Below are 21,322 nucleotides of genomic sequence, written 5' to 3' on the forward strand. Positions count from 1 at the left end.
GTGTGCACACCACAAGATTCCTCCACCGAGCCCTCGCCGACTGAGCCCCAGATAACGCGGTGACGTCACCAAACTTGGAGACGACACATGGTAAACTCATGGATATTCTTCCCAGTGTTGAATCAGATCTGCCTCCAGGGCCTGGGTCCAAACACAACGCGCTCCCCGTGATCCTGTGGACGCCGCCATTGTTGTTGTTGCTTCCCGGCTTGTCAGTGTTGCCAGATCTTGGGAGAGAAACAAGCAACCAGGGCTATGGAAACAAGCCCAAAAGAAGCGACGGATATATATAGAGGAAGGCGACGTTTAGAGAGCAAGCCCAAATAAGCAACTCCACTTTAGAAACAAGCCCAAAAAAAAAATGCAGCCCGCGACTACCAATATTTGTAAGCGACTTTACAAAAAACAAGCCCAAAGTCACGGCTAATAAGCAGACCTGGCAACCCTGCGGCTTGTCCTCCTCACATTTCTTCCGTCCTCCTGCGTGCTGACGTGGGATGTATCCCGCCTCTCATTGGCTGATGCTCTTTCTCAGTTGTGTCACACTTCTCCAGTTTTCTAGCATGCCAGATATCCAGTCCCAGTCACAGACGAGGGGGCGACTTGCTCGTAGGCGTGTTCACACACGAGGACTCGTCGTGGCAGACTATCTGCCGACTCATCTCCGACCCAAGGTGGCTCTCAAGATCCTCTGCGATGTCAAAATCGCGATGAAAATCATGTAATGTGAACTAGGCTTAAGAGAAAGGGGGAGGAGTCAGAGTAGAGCTGCTCCTTCTTCACGTCCAAAGGGGTCAGTTTTTATGTATGATGTTGTTATTTAATAGTTGAGGTATTTTTATACTATAGATATTATATATCTAAACTCTCCTGTACAATGTTTAAACTTTTATGTATTTTTTCCTGTCTTTTCTTTACATTTGTGCAAATAAATACACTGAATTAAACTGAACTTGTGCGTAAAATGTGCGTATGCTGGAATCAAACCCCTGTACATGGGGCACCTGCTCCATCCACTGATCCACCAGGTGCCTCATGTGTACACAGTGTTTGTGAATGAGTGAGAGCATCGACAACCACAGCCACAGAGCTCTGAACAAAAACTGAATTTCTCCAAATTAGGACAAACTCAACTTTCTGGCGGACTTTAATCCAAATGCAAAGCATGCTGGGACGTGTGCTCGGAAGCTGACTTGCTGTGATGTGATGAGTGAAGTGACCAGAGACACTTTGACCCAGTTGTGACAGAACAGATAAGTTGGTGGAGCTCTGAACGTTTTATTGAAACTTTATTTAACAAGTCGCATGCTGACAGAAGAAAGAGTGTAACAGCTGCCATGTTCTCCCTGTGTGTGTGTGTGTGTGTGTGTGTGTGTGTGTGTGTGTGTGTGTGTGTGTGTGATAGCAGGTGAAGAGACCTTTGCAGAGCACTCTGATCCAGATAGTGACTGTCGGTCAAAGGCCTCCTGAAACACACACACAGTCCTGCTGGCTGTGTGTGTGTGCTACATATGTGTATTTGCATGTGTTAGTGTGTGTGTGTGTGTGTGTGTGTGTGTGTGTGTGTGTGTGTCTCTCTACAGATAGCAGCAAGTTAAACATTAACATTGGCCGGCTCGTAAAGCTAACACCAAGACAGTGAACCTTTGGAGTTTGATATGATGTGATCACACACACACACACACACACGGTGAGGTCCATGATGACACGTGAACACACACACACAGTGACACACACTCGGCCCTCAGAATGACACAGCTCTGATCGGAGGGAGGTGATCTCTGAAATTGCTCAGGTGAGTTTTTCTGTTTTTCACTATAAGAAATAAAGTTTTCATATTTTATCATTTTAAAGTCACAAACAGAGAGACAGAGAGAGCGTGTGAAGTGAGTGTCGTCTTCTTCGCTGGTGTCTGATGAACAGTAGCCATCAGAGAAGCTAACGTGGCTAACTGAGCAAACAGGCCGAGCAGCATTAACATGTGTTCTGATGGAGACAGAGGACAGTGAGTGAAAGTCTCGATACAAACAGTCTGCTGACATACTGAGACAAACATGTAATTAAATTGAAGTTCCTAATTAAAATATTGGTGATTACAAAGGCGGTTACATCTGAACATATTGTCAGTAAAATATGTAGAATAAAAATTAATTCTGTTGCTTTCTTTTGGCCTATTTCTGGACATGTTTCAGCTTTATTGCCCAGCTCAAGAGGTAATCAAATGTAATCAGTTACATCACTTTGATGAAGTAAATAAAATAGTTACATTACCTATAGATTACTTGTTACTAATGTAATAAACTATTATATTTCAAAAGTAACGTTCCAAACACTGAATAGAGATCTTAAATATATCAACACTGGTGGAAAAAGTATTCACATACTTTACTATCGTACCGCCACCTTATGAAAATACTCCATTACATGTTTTCAGAACATTAGCTTACTGTGGTAAATAAACTACTAACAGAAATAGCAAAAAATGTTGTTGGTTTTTTTTTTTATATTTACATGTTTTCTGAGTTTTTAAAAAAATGAAACTACAAAAAGAATGAAGGTTGTTTAATCACTTATTTACAATTATTTAAGCACTTTAAAGTTTTTTAAAAAATATATATAATCATGAATACATGGTTTAATATATGTTTTATGTATTGTTAATATCAATACAAAAATATTATTATAGATGATATAAATCTAATATATTTTTACATTTTAATATTATATAGTATATATATATTTTTTTATTTTTTTATTTACCACATTAAAAGAGTACTCAGGGAGCATTAAGAGAAGTACTCATTGTTAAACTTAAGTTAGTAGCCCAGGCTATTATTTGATCAGGTCACTAAAGTTAGTGCGTCTTTATGAAACAGGCCTTTAATTCCTTTTTTTCCTGCTCAGCAAAGATGGAAAACTTGATCAAATTGTTTATTTAAACCAGTATGAACATTACTTATGACGACTTGAATAACATATCACCTACAAATCATTCATTTAATGTACTTCTGACAGACAGGACATCAGAGAGAGTTATGACACTCTTGACAGCACTCAAGGATTACCACACCAGATTTACCGACCAAACACAACTGTATCCTGTTAAAACAATATTCACAACTTGGATTCATTTTTATGAAAAACACTTTTCATTATTTTCATCAGTGGATTCTTACGGACTAAAGGAATATAAATTCACAGGGTGATCGAGGAACAGACATATTCAGACTTGATGACGTTTCAGAGGAAGAGAGTCACCATTATTTTCCTGTCTTGCTGGTAAATCTTAATCTTATTCTCTGGTGCTCACGGTTTCAGTAAAATGAACTGAACGACTGAGTTGTGGAGAATCTAACTGAGCTAACGATGTGCAGCAAAAGTGACAAAAGTTTAAACATTTCTATCTGTATGTGCAATCGAAGGCCTTGTTTACACGGATACAAATAAAAAACGAATTTTTATTTATCCTGTATAAAAATAATTCCGGGTTTACACAATCAGTTGTGAAAACGATATCCCTGTTTACATGAAAACGCAAAAATGGCAGCTTTTTGCTGCAATTAGCCAGGCCAGTAGGTGGCGATACGCCATATGTCAAACACCATAGAAGAACGTTCTGCGCATGCACAGTGATTTATTTTCCTCTTGGCGCTAGTGATAAAAACAATGATAAAATACATTTTAACCTTATGTAGCATAGTTAGCTGTTATACACTTACTAATATTGGGCACAGCAGACGTCTTTGTGCGCCGATGTAGCGGTGATGTTGATCCAGCAGTGCTAAGCTCATTTGTAAGCTCGTAAGTAGTCCCAAAAGTGCTAACAAAACATAAACAACCTGGCATATATCTGCCATTGTTGTTGTGGTTCCCGGGCGCCTAATGGGCATGCACGAACTGGGTTGCAACATCATCGTTTTCCAAAATCTCCATCTATCCTGCTTACGTGATGGTTGGATATTTTTAAAAATGTTCACCTTGGAAGCCGTTTCTTGAAAATCTCCATTTTCGTCAAGAAAAATGCCGCTTACATGTAAATGATAGGTGCTAACGCAGAGGTAAATACCCGTTTTCAGAAATATATGGAACTGTATAAACAGGCCCTAAACAGCTAGCTAATGTTAAGCTAACATTATAAGACTCAAATATGTTTTGCGGCACCAGACAGATTTTTATTTATCTATTTACGTTTTGGTCAAACATGCACTTTTGACAGTAAGGACGGGCCGGGACAGTGGGGTTTGTCTGATTAAAATAAAGGTTTATTTAATGTGTTTAATGTGTCGTCGTCGGCCCTTGAAGAGATAAAAATAAATCAGCAACTGAACTTTAGTGCTTCAGTTACTGTACAGCAGTTCTCAACGGCTGAGCATCGCACACCAAAATATAACGTTAAATGAATGTTATTATCAGTGTGGACGAGCTGGTCATTGTTAACTATGTTAGATTCTCCACAATTCAATTATTCAGTGAATTTTCTGAGAAAAAATAAAAGTGTCTCTTTGCTTTTCTGGGTGTTTTTCACTCAGGACAGCCCCCAGAGTTCAGAGGGCCGTTATAGTCTCTGTCATGTATCTCGTTATCAAACTCATGGCTCGTGACAGTCATGATGTAATGTGACGCATTTTGCTTAATATTTAGAGTACAAAAACAACACTGACATCTTTAGAAAGCTAAAAAAAAAAATCCCGTCTTTCAAGCTGTGAATAAAACTCAAAATTTGTGTCAGGGTCAGTGTGACCAAAAGAAAAAACAAAAGATAGCGTAACTCATGTATGTCCAAACATATACAGCGGTTGCGCTCGCAGATTTGCAAATCAAAGACTGGACTCGTGGCCTTGGCGAAGGTCTGTGCTCTCTACACTGTAAACCCCTGTGCACTCAGTCAACTTAAAATTTTTTGGAAACAGCTTCCACTCAAAACTTTACGTTCAGTACAATACAGAAACATAAAAGTTTTGAGTTCACCAGACACACAATAAATGTGTCACATGACCCCTGTCTGACAGGAAGTTTAATGTCAGTTTGTTTGAGCATTTAATTCTACGTCTTATGAACATAATTACTGAGTACATATTTTGCAACCAGCTATAATAAGATACTGTGGCAAGCTGAGGTTTCTTGATTTCAAGAATAAGGCAAAGAGATGAACTCTGAACCAGGACGTGCTCTGTACCTCACCTCAGCACGAGTTAATGTCAGACACGTCACAAACTGTGTATACGACTGAACTAGTGGTGCAAAATGTCTTTCACCACAACGTTAACTGAAAACCATTGTGAAATACAGACACATGAGTGATTTAGAACACATTTAAACACAGTTTTCTTAAACATACTGTCTCATGACATGCAGGGAAACTGTTGTTTATTGAGCTTAAACTAATTAGGTGAAATCAGCTTTATAATATTTAACTAAAAACTAAAAAAGTGTTGACTTAATAGGAAAAACATGTCGAGCTCACATTGATGAGTTTTTGTGTCGAGTGAAGATAAAGTTTTTATGTTATTTTGACACTCTGGGGCATCTGTGTGGACTTTACATTAAAATGTTATGTCATGGACGGGTTGGAGTTTACAGCGTGAGTGCCTTCTGTTTTTCTCATGTTTTGGCACAACTGAGCTGTGTGTGTGTGTGTGTGTGTGTGTGTGTTACACGCCCCTCTATCAGCAGTATTGATTGGTGCAGCAGAGTCTCAGGTCACCCGAACCTGTTCACCTGTAAACTGTCTCTCCTTTATCAGCAGCCAAACTCTGACATCAGCTTTAATGTTTTAATTTAAACACTTCAATCACTTTTTCTAACCTGTTAAACTGCTGGCAGGAATTCTGTTTTTTTTATAGCTGCACAAAATATTCTACAATTCTGCTGAATAATTTTTCATGGTGGAAAGTTACATCTACTCAAGTACAGTTGTGATACTTATACTTAATTCTAGTAATCCCTGCTACTTTGTACTGCTACACCACTACAGCCTCTTTTACATAACAAAAAACAGTTATGATGCAGTGTGATCCACTGATTTACCCAGTAGTATATAAAGTATCTAAAACTGGCTCCACATTTGCTCTCATGTGCATTAAATAGTGATAAAAACTAAATAATGTAATATTTAATAATGACAGAGCCGTTCTGCACAATTAGTAATTTTACTTTATGTATATTCAGCTTTTAAGACTTGTGTGTTTTACTGTGTTACTGAGAGGGGGTGTGTTTGCTTTGTTATCATCATCACCATCATCATCATCTCATGACCTTTGACCCCTCTCTCTGTCTGTGTTTTCTTTTGTGTCTCGCCTGTCCCTCCCTCTCTGATGTGAAGAGCTCCTCTCTCATTTTCACTGTCGAGTTTCTCTTTGAAATTAAACAGAAAGAAAGTGTGTGTGTGTGTGTGTGTGTGATTCCCCATGCTAATGTATGCAGTGAAGATGCAGCAGCAGCCTGTTTATCATTACACTGATTATATCAACCTCTCTTTAAGGTTCAAAGGGTTAGCTTTAAGTAGCCACTTAGCTGTTTAGTGCTCTAGTGAGTATTTGTGGCAGCAGGACGGTCTGTGTGTGTGTGTTGATGAAGGGACATGACACAGTGACACAGTGTGTCTCACTGATGTGTCTGAACATGAGATTTGTTTCAGATCTCTGATATTTTCCAAACTGCTGATCAGCTGTTTCCCTGCTCAGGAATAAAACCACATGATATTAAACATATTAAATTAGGACAAATCTTTAATAACTAACCCACCTTCTAGGCTTCATATAAAGTTTATAGACACCTTTAAAGACACCTTCACTGATAATTACTCATGCAGTGAGGACAGTTTTACAAAGTGGGGATATTTTCATAAATTGAAAAACGATTAACAAGGAGGACAATTTTAAAACTAACAAAAAAATTGTAAAATGAGGATCTTTTTAAAATGAGGATCTTTTTAAGAAAATGGGGATGTTTGTTGGACATTGAGGATGTATTTACAAATTGACAATATTTATACAAAGTGAAGACATTTTCTAAAAAGAACATTTTTAGAAACTGAGGATTTATTTATTTATTTTACAAATTTAGGAGATTTTCTGGAAAACTGTGAGGACACATTTCCAAAGATGGGAACATTTTGTAAAGTGATGACACTTTTAGAAATTAAGGACAATTTTTTGTAAGTAAGGACAATTTTACAAAGTGGAGACATTTTGACAAATTGAGGATGTTTTTAAAATCAATTTACAAAGACAGGCCAAAATTAAAACTATGGGAAAAATGTAAAATTGTTTACAAAGTTTACATCAAAGTTATGGCATTTTGAGAAACTGAGGACATTTGTTGGAAATTGAAAACATTTTTACAAATTGATTTTTAGAGACTATTTAAGTAATAACAATTTTTAAAGTGAGGACATTTCTGTAACGTTCTAACATTTTGAGAAATTGAGGACATTTTAACAAATTGAGGATGTTTTTAGAAGTGAGGACATTTTTATAAAGTGAGGACATTTTTACAAATTAGAACATTTTTAGAAGTGAGGACATTCTTTTGGAAAGTGAGGACATTTTTACAAATTGAGGACGTTTTTAGAAGTGAGGGCATTTTTACAAAATGGGGACTTTATAGAAGTGAGAACATTTTACAAATTGAGGACATTTTTATAAAGTGAGGACATTTTGAGAAATCGAGGACATTTTACAAATTGGGGACGTTTTTAGAAGTGAGAACATTTTACAAATTGAGGACATTTTTATAAAGTGAGGACATTTTGAGAAATTGAGGACATTTTACAAATTGGGGACGTTTTTAGAAGTGAGAACATTTTACAAATTGAGGACATTTTTATAAAGTGAGGACATTTTTAGAAACTGGGGACGTTTTTATAAAGTGAGGACATTTTTAGAAGTGAGGACATTTTTATAAATTGAGGAAATTTTGAGAAATTGAGGTCATTTTAAAAATTGGGGACGTTTTTAGAAGTAAGGACATTTTTATAAAGGTGAAGACATTTTTAGAAGTGAGGACAGTTTTATAAATTGAGGAAATTTTGAGAAATTGAGGTCATTTTAAAAATTGGGGACGTTTTTAGAAGTAAGGACATTTTTATAAAAGTGAAGACATTTTTACAAAGTGGGTGCACTACTGTAAGGTGCGTTGTAAGTTAGGATATTTTTGGGAACGTGAGGACATGTGGTCCAGTCCTCACTTCAGAGATGAATCTTGTTTTGAAGGTTTTAAGTCGAGGATAGCTCCATGAGACAGGAACTTTTGTGTCACTGAGGGTTTTGATGACACATATTTGAGAATACAGAAATGCATGTGTGATTAGTAAATTCCCATAATTCCCTGATGAAGCCTTGTATGTTTCCACTCAGTCCGACAGTGAGACGGATAGTCAGGCTGCAGTCTGTCCACAGTCTCTGTCAATGATTACTGAACAGACCTTGACCTCTCTGCTGCTCACTTCAAAACACGACTCGTATCTGTTGTTCAGAGCAAGAAAACAGAGTTCAGCTCTGTGAGGACACACAGCACAGTGTGGACACCACTCAGGGAAATGTTGTTTTTACTTCATCTCTATGTGACTGTGAATAAAACTGAGATCAATCAAGAACAACCAGACACTCAATTATAACCATTTAAGATGCCAAGTATAACCAGTCTGATCTGTTGGTCACTGAAGGGTTAAGGGCCTCACTCAAAGGCTGAACTGACGACCAATCAGAGGTCTGCCTCTCTGAACTTTAGGCCACCATCGCTATGTTATCAAGAGCCCAGAGATCATGTCAGGACGATTTAGCAAAGTGAGGACATTTTATAAAGTGGAGACATTATTGTAAAGTAGGGACATCACTGACTACATTTACAGGCACAAAGTTTATTCCAGTGTGAATGCTGCCGTCATCCTCAGAGGTTCATTCTCAGGAGATCAGGAATATGATCCAAACACTTTGGGACAATCTGTTACAGTTGGACATTTATTGTTCTGAACTGATGGATGTATAAATGTCTTCACTAGATGGAGGGTCAACTGACTTCCTGTGTCCTCTGTATTCACACCACCTCTGTTTCTGTTTCACGCTGAATCAGAACGTAACTTTGCATAAAACTTTTCTGCATATCAGGGACCAAAGGTCGAGAAACTCTGATTTACAACTTTGCAGTAAATTTAAATGACTTTTTGTTTGTTGCTGTCTTTTCCCAGTGAGCACCCCTAATTTCCCTGATTTACATATCGCTGTCAATCACACCCAATGGAATCCAATCAGAAAGCAAGCGGGGACGGACTGGCGGGGACACAGAAGGAGGCGGCGCTGCGGGCGCTCATGCAGCGCACAGGATACCAACTGCAGCAGGTAAAGAACTGATGGCAGTTCACATCTGGACAGACAGAGAGGAGCATTTAACTACACACTGGTCCTCTGAAATATACCACACCACATGACTTTAGAAACAAAACACCAAAACTGAAAGGGAAGATTTTAGGATATATTTAAAATATTTTTTATCGTGTATCGCATCTCATTTTTCATTACTTTTTTAGTTTTTGTTTCACCTGTCATGCCACTATATGGGTCATGTGATGGCCTCTGATTGGTTCCTGACACTATATAGGTGGGGCCATACCTGAGTTGTATGTTTTTAAAGCCCTGATGAAGACCTGCAGTGGCTGAAACGTGTTGGCTCTTTAAATGATTTAGTCTCTACAATAAAGGCTCTTTAATACTTCCTTCCTCGTTTTTCTATATTTTCCGAGTGCCTGGATCGCCTTCCTGTCGATGATCCTGTTATTTCCTGTTCTCCATGAGCATCCAACACAAGACGCCTCCGTCTTTTACAACAACATACTGCATGTTTGTGAGCTGCATATGTTACACGTTGAATAAGTAGTAAAGTATATTTTTGTTTGCAGACATTTAGTTTCTGTTATACCGTCCTTAACTCTTGATTCTCAGATGGTAGAGGAAACTGACTTTGGTGTATATTTAAACAATCGTTATTGTGTGTTTTTGTGCTATATTTATTTTAATTTTGAGGGTTTGTATTTCAGGAGAATGGCCAACGGCGGTATGGCGGCCCACCACCCAGCTGGGACGGTCCGCCACCAGAGAGAGGCAGCGAGATCTTTGTGGGGAAACTACCGAGAGATCTGTTTGAAGACGAACTGGTTCCACTGTGTGAGAAGGTGATGATTGTTTCTACAGTACAACATCTTGTTCCCACAAGTAAGTGTGTTGGTCTTACGTCTTTTTGCATTTCATACTTTCTGTCTCCAGTTCGGTAAGATCTATGAGGTGAGGATGATGATGGACTTTAACGGGAATAACAGAGGTTACGCCTTCGTCACCTTCAGTACAAAACAGGAGGCCAAAGCAGCCATGAAGCAGCTCAACAACTACGAGATCAGGTCAGGGTTGGTTTCTTTTTAAACAACAACAACAACAACACTGGATACAACAAACACTCAAGGCTTGTTTGCATTTTCACTGAACACTACATTAAGTCTAGTAGCCAGCTGATACATTTACAGCCACCCAGAACAATCCCATAACCACATAGCAACAACCCCTCCGAACACCTGAGTGTTCTGACATATGCTAGAAAAGACCTCGTTCTTACGACCTGGTATCTGACCACACGCTCCCCCTCCATCCTGCAGAAATGGCCGCCTCCTCGGAGTTTGTGCCAGTGTTGACAACTGCCGTCTGTTTGTGGGTGGGATTCCAAAAACTAAGAAGCGTGAGGAGATCCTGTCTGAGATGAAGAAGGTCACTGACGGGGTTGTGGACGTCATTGTGTACCCGAGCGCTGCCGACAAATCCAAGAACCGAGGTTTCGCCTTTGTGGAATATGAGAGCCACCGAGCGGCTGCCATGGCCCGTCGCAAACTGCTGCCAGGTAGAAATCAAACACTGAATATTCAACTTTATGTTTTGCGGGTCAAATTTTGTTAATTTAATAACACAGCTGGGTGCAGGGCCTGTTTGGAAAAACTCTCGTTGTTGGTGCATTCAAAGATGCCCTGACAACTGATACTCAGTGCAAAGCTTTTTAGCAGATGACAGGTTTAACTGTTAGAAACCAAACCCAGAACACAAACAATAACGTCATATGGCTGTTCTGAAAAGGATGATGCAAAATTGAGAATTTCTTGTGTTAACCAGATTGAGAGTCTCTCTCTGTGAGGCTGTACCAAGCACAGCGATGCTTTGAGCTAAATGCTAATAACAGGTATGGACCACAGACAACTTCTGAACAAGCTAAGGCATGCTGGTTTCTGTTCTAAGGCTGTACACTGGTTCAAGAATTATTTAACAGATTGTTATCAGTGTGTTTATGCAGAACGCCATAAATTGGAATTTCTTGAGATAACCAAAGGTGTCCCCCGGGGCTCCATCTCGGGGTCTATTTTGTTTTCTACATTTATAAATGATTTGGGTGAAGACATTCAAACCAAAATACATTTATATGCAGATGACACCATCATTTACATGCATGCGTCCTCCATAATGCATTCAATACAAGAGCTTCAGACTAAATTTCAGTCGTTACAAACTGCTCTGCTGACTTTAAACTTGATTTTAAATGCTCAGAAAACAAAGTTCATGATCTTCTCAAATGCTCGCTCACAGTTGCTTGATGACTTCTTCACTTCTGATGGTAAATCCATTGAAAGTGTGCCCTCATACAAGTACCTGGGTATATGGAGAGATGACAAGCTTTCATTTAATGTACATATTGCTGCTCTTGTTTGGAAGCTTAAAGTGTAGATTGGCTTTTATTTTATGAATAAATCTTGTGTTATTTCAGTGCTAAGAAAAATCCTGTGCAAGCTACTTTTCTGTCTGAGATTAATTACGGTGACATATTGTATATGCCTGCAACCTCCTTAATTTTACTATGCTTTGATTCAGTATACCATGCCTCTCTATATTTCATTACAAATACAAAGTCCCTTACTCATCATTGTATTCTTTATGATTTGGTGGGTTGGACATCACTGACCATTCACAGGCAACAGCACTGGTATATTTTTATCTGTAAAGCAATACTGGGCAAACTTCCAGCCGACCTTTGCACCTTTCTGTGAGTCAGCTTGGGTAGTTTCCAGCTACGCTCCTACCAGCTACGCTCCTCCAAGTGGTTTAAATGAACCCTGGGTCTTAACAGTTCTGGGGAAAACTGCAATTTCCTACGCTGCACCATGGACATGGAACAATCTTCAAAAAGAGCTACTTTAGAAACACTGATGTCCACTGATGAATTTAAGGGCAATTTAAAGAATGTGGTGATAGAGACGTGCTTGTTTTGTGTTTGCTTGGGACTTCCTGATTAAATAAAGGTTAAATAAATAAATAAATAATGCTAACATACTCACAATGACAGTGCTAGAATACAACTTTTAGCAGGTATAATGTTCACTGTGTTAGCACGCTAAGATTAGCTAATTATCAGTGAAAGCAAAGTACAGCTGAAGCTGATGGAAATGCAGTTTAGGCGCTCGAAGCAAATGTTGGCATTGTACATATCTGCACACCATGAATACGTTACATTTGTATGTTTCATACGTATCATATCAATGTTTCTAAAGAGCTGACTTTGTCATCTGGAAGTTGACAGTATGGTGGGTGGCGTGATACCTAGACAAGACACCTTCCCAGCTCCAGACCACTGCAGACTGCTGTATGAGACCAACAAACAGCCAAACCAGTTGTTTTTTTTATTGGCTCAATGTTGTATTTCCAGTGTTTTTTTAGCGACCAAGCATGGGTGTTTTTTGTTTTCCCAGTGGGGATAATAATGCCACAAAAAGTTGTCCTGTTTTATTAAGACATCACTGCTTTTCCAGCGGGGGGTTGTGCCACCCAAGTCCGGTTTTTTAAGACAAAACATGATTTTTTCCTCACCATAACGAAGTGGGTTTTGTGCCTAAACGTTTTAACGTATCCGCTAAATAATAACATACTAAGGAAACGTATCCCTGGTTTGCAGAAATGTATAATGCCGACAGTTTTTCCTGGTGATTGGCTCGGGGAATGTTAATAGATCTCCAGGTAATTGGTCATGAACCAAAGTATCACATGAGGAGAACATGAATGATGATCCACATCCAGCAGTTGTTGACGTATCTCAGGCTGGACTTAATGTGATTTCAAATAAATCTCAAATATTGGACCACCTCTAAATGTGTCAACAGGAAGAGTTTTTAAAACTTCCAATTCTCAACTACATCCTTGTATACCCTTCTGCAACAACTTTCAAGTTTCTATGATTATTGCAGTAAACTCTGTTTCCTGTGGTGCTTTAAAGACATACAGCTGTAATGATTTTGCTGAGAAGTCATTTTAAAGCTGCAAAAGTACCAACATTACCTCAATAAGTGTCAAACACCTCATAAAAGTAAACACAACACAATAAAAAATGTCAAAGTCTGACTGAGTGTGTTATCACCATCCAATCACAGCCTGTGTCACTGGGTCAGTGTCCAATGGGACGAGAGTTCTGATGGGTGGGATGAAGAGATAAACCCTTTCTGATGGGAGTGATCACAGCTATCAGAAATAAACCTGTTTAAACCTCTGTGATTCCTGCTGGTTCCAGTGTGATTGTTGCCTGAAGCGCTCAACAGTCATTGTGTGTTTTGACTTTGTGGGTTAGGAAACATTTTATGGACAAATCAATTGTTAAAGTGTCTGATAAAGAAGAATTGCCTCTCCTTAAAGCTTAAGCGATAAGATAGAAAAACAGTTTTATGGGTTCTGTACAGGAAGGTGATTTGTGTAACACTAAGGGTGGGAAATATATGGATATTATATTGATATCATGATGTGAGAGTAGATACTGGCCTAGATTTTGGAAATCATAATATGTTGTCTTTTCCTGGTTTATCTAACAATCAATCTATCATTATATATAGTTAGTTAGTAGATTAATAGAGTTAGTGAACTAATGTTTTATCAGAGGGAGCTGTGGCTAATTTATGTGTAATAGCTTCCTCTTTATTTTTATTTCAAGTGTAACTTGAAGGCAACATCAAGTAAAGACAATTCAAGACATTAAAATGAAACCTACCTGTCATCTCTCTCAGGCCGTATCCAGCTATGGGGTCACACCATCGCGGTGGACTGGGCGGAGCCTGAGGTGGAGGTGGACGAAGATACCATGGCAACCGTCAAAATATTGTATGTCAGGAACCTGATGCTGCAGACCACCGAGGAGACCATTGAGAAGGAATTTAACAGCCTCAGACCAGGTATTAAAACACAACACAAGCCAGCAGCCAACTCTCAACAGTCAGATGTCGGAGTGTCCTTGAATGCAACAGGAATGATGCCATAGATAATGTTACTTTGTATTAAAGAGATCTGATGAAACTCAGTGTACAATTTTAGAATTAGTGTACCAAACTATGGTTCAGAGTGTTTTAACTTTTTATCTCGCTGCCTGGTAAGGTCACCTTAACTGTACTTCAAGAAAAAACTTTCTAGGATTGTGACAATGGGAAGTAAAATAGTTGGCAAGACAATAAAGCCCCTGACCCAACTCTTTACAGGAAGGGCGAGGGAGAAAGCGAGGAGTATCTTGGCAGATAGCTCCCGTCCTCTCTTTAGCCAGTTTGAGCTCTTGAGCTCTGGGAGGCGCTACAGAGTCCCTCTGGCAACTAAAAATGTTTTTAAGAAGTCCTTCGTCCCAAGTTCAATCAATATCCTTAACTTGATAACATGACAGTTTTAAACCACAGACAGACAATGAGCTGATCTAATGTGTTTAAGTGTTTTGTAATGACTTTGTGTGTTCGTTTAAAGGGCCAGTGTGTAATATTTGGCATAGTTTATTGTCAATCTGAATCTGAATCTGAATATTCTACCAATTAATATGTTTATACAAGTGTATAATCGCTATAAAATGAAATTCGTTTGGTTTTCGTAGCCTTATAATTATGCTTTTATATATATATAGCAAGGGCCTTGCTTTAGAGAGGTCGCCATCTTGCGCCGCCATGTATGTAAGGCAGCCCGAGCGGACAATCCAGCCAGCCAGAGAACGCATTTCGCGTGTATAAATGAACCAACAAAGACAGCGGAAGGAAGGAAGAAGGAGGAGGAAACAGCAGAGAGTGTTAGTAGTTCGTTGATAGAGAGTAGTGAAAAGTTGTTTTAGTTATAAAGTTTGCGAATGGACCACACTTACCACACAACAGGAGAGAATGAACCCGAACCGTCATCTGTGAGGAAAAGAAGACGCATCTTCACTCCTTGTGATGCACTCTCTGTGGCGCTTTTCCTCCTGATGATATAGCTCCCCAACGATGGTAGCAGTAGCACCGAATCCTATTCTGTGCATTCAGCCTCTCTTCTCGCCCGCTCAGCATCAAACACATGGAGTTCCTCATCTGTATGCTCCGGCTCAAACAGGTATGGCTCTGGGTCTGTGTCCGCTACAAGAAACTCTTCAAAATCGCGTTCAAAGTCGTCCATTGCAGCGACTATAGTCCAGAGATATCGCTAGGCTAAATAAACAGCTGAGCTCTGTTTACCGGCTACGCTGTCAGTCAGTGTGCGGGTTGGAGATTGGCGGAGCAGAGAGGGGAGGGGGGTCCCCACTCGGTATTGTAAACGAGTATATGTGTATGAAGTGTGTGTGTTACGCCAGAAGAGTCAGAGTTTGGGACGAGTCTTTTACCCCCTGGAGTGTTACCGGAGTTTTTGGAGTGCTCAAATAAACGGGCCTTTTTCCCGAACGATCCTCTGGTCTCCTGCTCATGAGGGATTCATTACAATATCATAACATGGTTTAGATTTCTAAATAAACATTCACCTCGTTGCTAGATAGACCTACTCCTGAAAAACTCGTGCGCAAGGCTTTTTGTCCCTACGAGGCCACAATCATTTACCCAACGGGAGGGGTGAGCGAGTGAGCCCTGCACTCTAGAATTTGACCACTGATGTCACTGTTTTCAACCCATTTTACACACTGGCCCTTTAACTGACTGTTTGTCTGCTTTTTACTGTGTTGTCTTCTGTGTTCGGTGAGCTGAGGACAAATTTCCACCCATGGTGGTCAATAAAGATCTAATCTATTCTATGACTTTGGGATGTAAAGTAAAGAAACCTAAAGGTATTGAGAGAGTTATATGTGATAGTAAATTTGGGGGCTTCAAACACATTTAACACAACATGTGGTGTACCACAGGGATCCATTTTAGGACCCTTATTATTTCTATTGTTCATCAGTTTGTAAATCTTTTTATGGGAAATTATGGGATTTGCTAGATGGTTTCAACTCAATAAACTTTCACAACATCAGCAGGATGTGGCAGAATGGTTTTATAGGTGTTACGCTGATTTGTCTGTGGATGGAATATGAATTATTTTATTTTAATTATTAGATTAATTCTTGTTTCTTTTTAGGCATTTAAGATGATGAGGATTTAAACTGGATAACATGTGAATCTTGTTTGTAACAAAACTGAAAAGTTTTTGTGGATGATTAGCTCTGTATTCTTTATGGTAATATTGTTTTGGCTAATACACACTACATCCATTTCCATAAAATACATGTACTGCAGGAAGGAAAAAGATTTGCAAGACTCTCAGCAGACATTTGTTCTGTCTAGAAATGTTCACACTCTGTAAGTGTTATACGTGAATATTAGGTATGTGTTTATATATAAATATTTGTTTGTGACACTATCTCTCCATCATCTTTTAGCATCTTCTTCAAATTAAAATCTCAAATGTATTCTCGGGTTGACCATCTTCATCTTCTTTACATGAGCAGTATTCCTTCAGATATCCTGAGATATACAAACATTATTAAGAGCCCACTGTGTTTTGAACATTTTTTTTTAAATAACTTGTAATCCTATTAAATACATATCCAATTATTTATTTTCTTCACTTTTATACATGTATTTTTTTATCAGCTCATTTGCTGAACTCTTCTGTTTCTTATCATTTATGTTGTATCATGTATTTATTAGTTGATAAGTTTGATAACAAAGTGTTTTATCTGGTTTTATGCCAACCCCCTCAGCCAGAAAAAAATGTTTGCAATTTACATTTCTGAAAACCACGGATATGTGACATTGGTATGTTATTATGTCACAGATGTGTTGAAACTTTACGCTTCTTTACATTTCAGCAACACTGTGATTAACGTGTGGTTAGGTTTCAGGCACAAAAAACACTTGGTTATGTTTCAGAAAATATCATATATCATAATCATCATAATATATCATAATATATCATTTTGCTTTAAAAAAAAAGACAAAATCAGTTCATATACTACAGCACTTTAGAAATGTTGACATGATTGGTATGAAAGTTACACATATAACTTACCCGTGGTTTGCAGATATGTCCAATATTTTCATCTGGTGACTGGGCTGATTATACTGTTAGATATTTATGAAAAAAAACAAAAACTGAGCAGTAGATATTAACAGAATGATTCTTGGTTGCTACAGAAGAATGGATAAAAATTAAAATTTGATTTTAAAAAAAGAAACAAATGTTACAGGTGCAGTGGAGCGAGTGAAGAAGATCAGAGACTACGCTTTTGTCCATTTCAGTCAGAGAGAAGACGCCATCAACGCCATGAAAGCCCTCAACGGAAAGGTCAGCAAGAGGTCACATGCTGCAGAGATTTTACTTGCAGTGGAGTATTTTCACAGTATTAGTACTTAATATTATAATCGGAATACTTCCTCCACCACTGATGACATGTACAAAACACATTTTTAAAGAGTCTTTATGTCCTCGTCCCTCCAGGTGGTGGACGGCTCTCCTATCGAGGTGACTCTGGCCAAGCCGGTGGACAAGGACAGTTACGTCCGTTACACCAGAGGGACCGGAGGACGGGGAGGATCTCTGCTGCAGACCGACTACGCTGCCTACACTCTGGGACAGGTACGACCCTGAAAACAAAATATCAAAGTATCACCACAGTGTTTGTTCAGGTGGAGGAAACATCAACTGAGATTTAAAGGAATCATTTAGAGTTGTCCTGGAACAACACATCCTCACTATGACCTCATCACATGTCCATTCATTTCAATGACTTCAGAGTGAGACCGGGCTCCCTGTAACCATAATGTTTGATGATCAAAGTGACGAACAGGAAGGCGACGATTCTTTACTCTGTGAATGTTTTAAGGTCAAAGTTTTAGGGTGCATACAAGACCAAATAATTTAGGTGGTGTATATGGGCTCCGATCTGACTGATACTTTTGATTTATTGTTCCTCTTTTATCAGTTGAACTTGTTCTCTGTGTTTATCAGGTTGTAATGCAGCTTTTATTTGTTGTTAATTTTAATTTTAATTACATATTTAAAATGTTATTGTTAAATCAGCTGAGCTGCTGCAGCCTGAAGGTCTAACATCCACAATGACATATCGGTTTACAGTTGTTATGATGTTTAGTTGGATGAAGAGATGATGTCATTGTGGTAAACAGCTCCATCTAGTGGACAATACAAATCACTAGACTATGAAGAAGCAGAGGATAGTAACTGAAGCTCAGGAGCCCACAAAAACTATTCATTTATTCATTAATTTAAGGGATAAAACCTCAAAAAGAAACAAACACTAACAACAAAACACATTAATGAGAAATCAAAAAGCAAACAAGCTCAAACCTGTTGACCTTCTGAGGCATACAGTACAGGCCAAAAGTTTGGACACACCTTCTCATTCAATGCGTTTTCTTTATTTTCATGACTATTTACATTGTAGATTCTCACTGAAGGCATCAAAACTATGAATGAACACATGTGGAGTTATGTACTTAACAAAAAAAGGTGAAATAACTGAAAACATGTTTTATATTCTAGTTTCTTCAAAATAGCCACCCTTTGCTCTGATTACTGCTTTGCACACTCTTGGCATTCTCTCCATGAGCTTCAAGAGGTAGTCACCTGAAATGGTTTTCCAACAGTCTTGAAGGAGTTCCCAGAGGTGTTTAGCACTTGTTGGCCCCTTTGCCTTCACTCTGCGGTCCAGCTCACCCCAAATCATCTCGATTGGGTTCAGGTCCGGTGACTGTGGAGGCCAGGTCATCTGCCGCAGCACTCCATCACTCTCCTTCTTGGTCAAATAGCCCTTACACAGCCTGGAGGTGTGTTTGGGGTCATTGTCCTGTTGAAAAATAAATGATCATCCAACTAAACGCAAACCGGATGGGATGGCATGTCGCTGCAGGATGCTGTGGTAGCCATGCTGGTTCAGTGTGCCTTCAATTTTGAATAAATCCCCAACAGTGTCACCAACAAAACACCCCCACACCATCACACTTCCTCCTCCATGCTTCACAGTGGGAACCAGGCATGTGGAATCCATCCGTTCACCTTTTCTGCGTCTCACAAAGACACAGCGGTTGGAACCAAAGATCTCAAATTTGGACTCATCAGACCAAAGCACAGATTTCCACTGGTCTAATGTCCATTCCTTGTGTTTCTTGGCCCAAACAAATCTCTTCTGCTTGTTGCCTCTCCTTAGCAGTGGTTTCCTAGCAGCTATTTGACCATGAAGGCCTGATTCGCGCAGTCTCCTCTTAACAGTTGTTCTAGAGATGGGTCTGCTGCTAGAACTCTGTGTGGCATTCATCTGGTCTCTGATCTGAGCTGCTGTTAACTTGCGATTTCTGAGGCTGGTGACTCGGATGAACTTATCCTCAGAAGCAGAGGTGACTCTTGGTCTTCCTTTCCTGGGTCGGTCCTCATGTGTGCCAGTTTCGTTGTAGTGCTTGATGGTTTTTGTGACTCCACTTGGGGACACATTTAAAGTTTTTGCAATTTTCCGGACTGACTGACCTTCATTTCTTAAAGTAATGATGGCCACTCGTTTTTCTTTAGTTAGCTGATTGGTTCTTGCCATAATATGAATTTTAACAGTTGTCCAATAGGGCTGTCGGCTGTGTATTAACCTGACTTCTGCACAACACAACTGATGGTCCCAACCCCATTGATAAAGCAAGAAATTCCACTAATTAACCCTGATAAGGCACACCTGTGAAGTGGAAACCATTTCAGGTGACTACCTCTTGAAGCTCATGGAGAGAATGCCAAGAGTGTGCAAAGCAGTAATCAGAGCAAAGGGTGGCTATTTTGAAGAAACTAGAATATAAAACATGTTTTCAGTTATTTCACCTTTTTTTGTTAAGTACATAACTCCACATGTGTTCATTCATAGTTTTGATGCCTTCAGTGAGAATCTACAATGTAAATAGTCATGAAAATAAAGAAAACGCATTGAATGAGAAGGTGTGTCCAAACTTTTGGCCTGTACTGTATTTCTGGGTTTGTTCGATTTCCTGTTTTATCCACGGACTTCCAGTTGAAGTCCTGATTGGTTCAATGTTTGGAACAAATGTCTGAACCACATTTCATCACAATCCATGCAATACTCTTTGAAATACTTCACTCACAACAACAAATGTAAAGTTCATGGTAGTACTACAGACATAGTCAGAGAAACACCAGAGACGGTAGGACTCGATCCATCAAGTAAATGTTGAGATACTGCAGTGAATAATTAAAAACTTTGACCTAATGATACCACTAGATGTGGACATTTATCTGACTCATGCTCCAAATTATTAATATTTACCTCTTAGAAATGATTCATATTAAAGATTTTTTTTTAATAATTATAAAAAGTTTCTTACCTCCTCTTATTCCTCTTCTTCCTCCTCCAGGTGTATGACCCCTCAGCGGCGTACCTTGGCCCACCCGTGTTTTATGCCCCCCAGGCCTACGCTGCTATACCAGGTCAGTTCCGCTTCCCGGCGGCTAAAGCTCACGTTGGAGGTCGAGGTCTGATCAGGACGCCGTCTGTGAGAGGTGAGGATGGACGCACTTTGCTTACATCCCAATCTTAAACAGTAGAAACTGATTGTGAACTGTGTCCAGTGGCTGTGTGTTAATATTAATGTTACGAGGTGAGCTCACATTCACAAACAGAGTAGAAGTAATGCTTCAGTGGTTTCAGAACAGCACCCAAAATCACCCACGTTTAAAAAGCCAGTGGGGCAACGTGTGTCACAACCTAATCTCCAGAATACATGTGGGCATTGTACGTTTATGCAAACCACAGATACAAGACGTTTGTAGTGGATATGTCAAAAACTTTACATGTCAACAATACTGTGGTTAATGCGTGCTTAGGTTTGGACCCAAAAGACACTTGGTTATTGTTAGGAAAATATCATGTTTTGGCTTTAAAGGGATAGTGCACCCAAAATTGAAAATTCAGCCATTATCTACTCACCCATATGCCGAGAGAGGCTCAGGTGAAGTTTTAGAGTCCTCACATCCCTTGCGGAGATGCAAGGGGAGAG

General features: G+C 39.3%; 1 protein-coding gene across 3 annotated transcripts in view; it reads left to right on the top strand.

Moving 5' to 3' along the window:
* The first annotated feature begins 1,655 nt into the window (after positions 1 to 1,655).
* a1cf (apobec1 complementation factor) overlaps positions 1,656 to 21,322 on the top strand; it is a 36,319-nt gene continuing 16,652 nt past the window's right edge. For all 3 annotated transcript variants that reach the window (XM_033611301.2, XM_033611302.2, XM_033611304.2), the window contains exons 1-9: positions 1,656 to 1,795; positions 9,188 to 9,338; positions 10,034 to 10,168; positions 10,260 to 10,390; positions 10,643 to 10,881; positions 14,072 to 14,236; positions 17,506 to 17,603; positions 17,757 to 17,894; positions 20,681 to 20,825. In XM_033611301.2, coding sequence (XP_033467192.2) covers positions 9,237 to 9,338; positions 10,034 to 10,168; positions 10,260 to 10,390; positions 10,643 to 10,881; positions 14,072 to 14,236; positions 17,506 to 17,603; positions 17,757 to 17,894; positions 20,681 to 20,825 — 1,153 coding nt within the window. In that variant the 5' untranslated portion in view covers positions 1,656 to 1,795; positions 9,188 to 9,236. The remainder of the gene's footprint in view (positions 1,796 to 9,187; positions 9,339 to 10,033; positions 10,169 to 10,259; positions 10,391 to 10,642; positions 10,882 to 14,071; positions 14,237 to 17,505; positions 17,604 to 17,756; positions 17,895 to 20,680; positions 20,826 to 21,322) is intronic.

This window comes from Epinephelus lanceolatus, chromosome 21 (genome assembly GCF_041903045.1).
Source record: "Epinephelus lanceolatus isolate andai-2023 chromosome 21, ASM4190304v1, whole genome shotgun sequence".
Lineage (NCBI taxonomy): Eukaryota > Metazoa > Chordata > Actinopteri > Perciformes > Serranidae > Epinephelus > Epinephelus lanceolatus.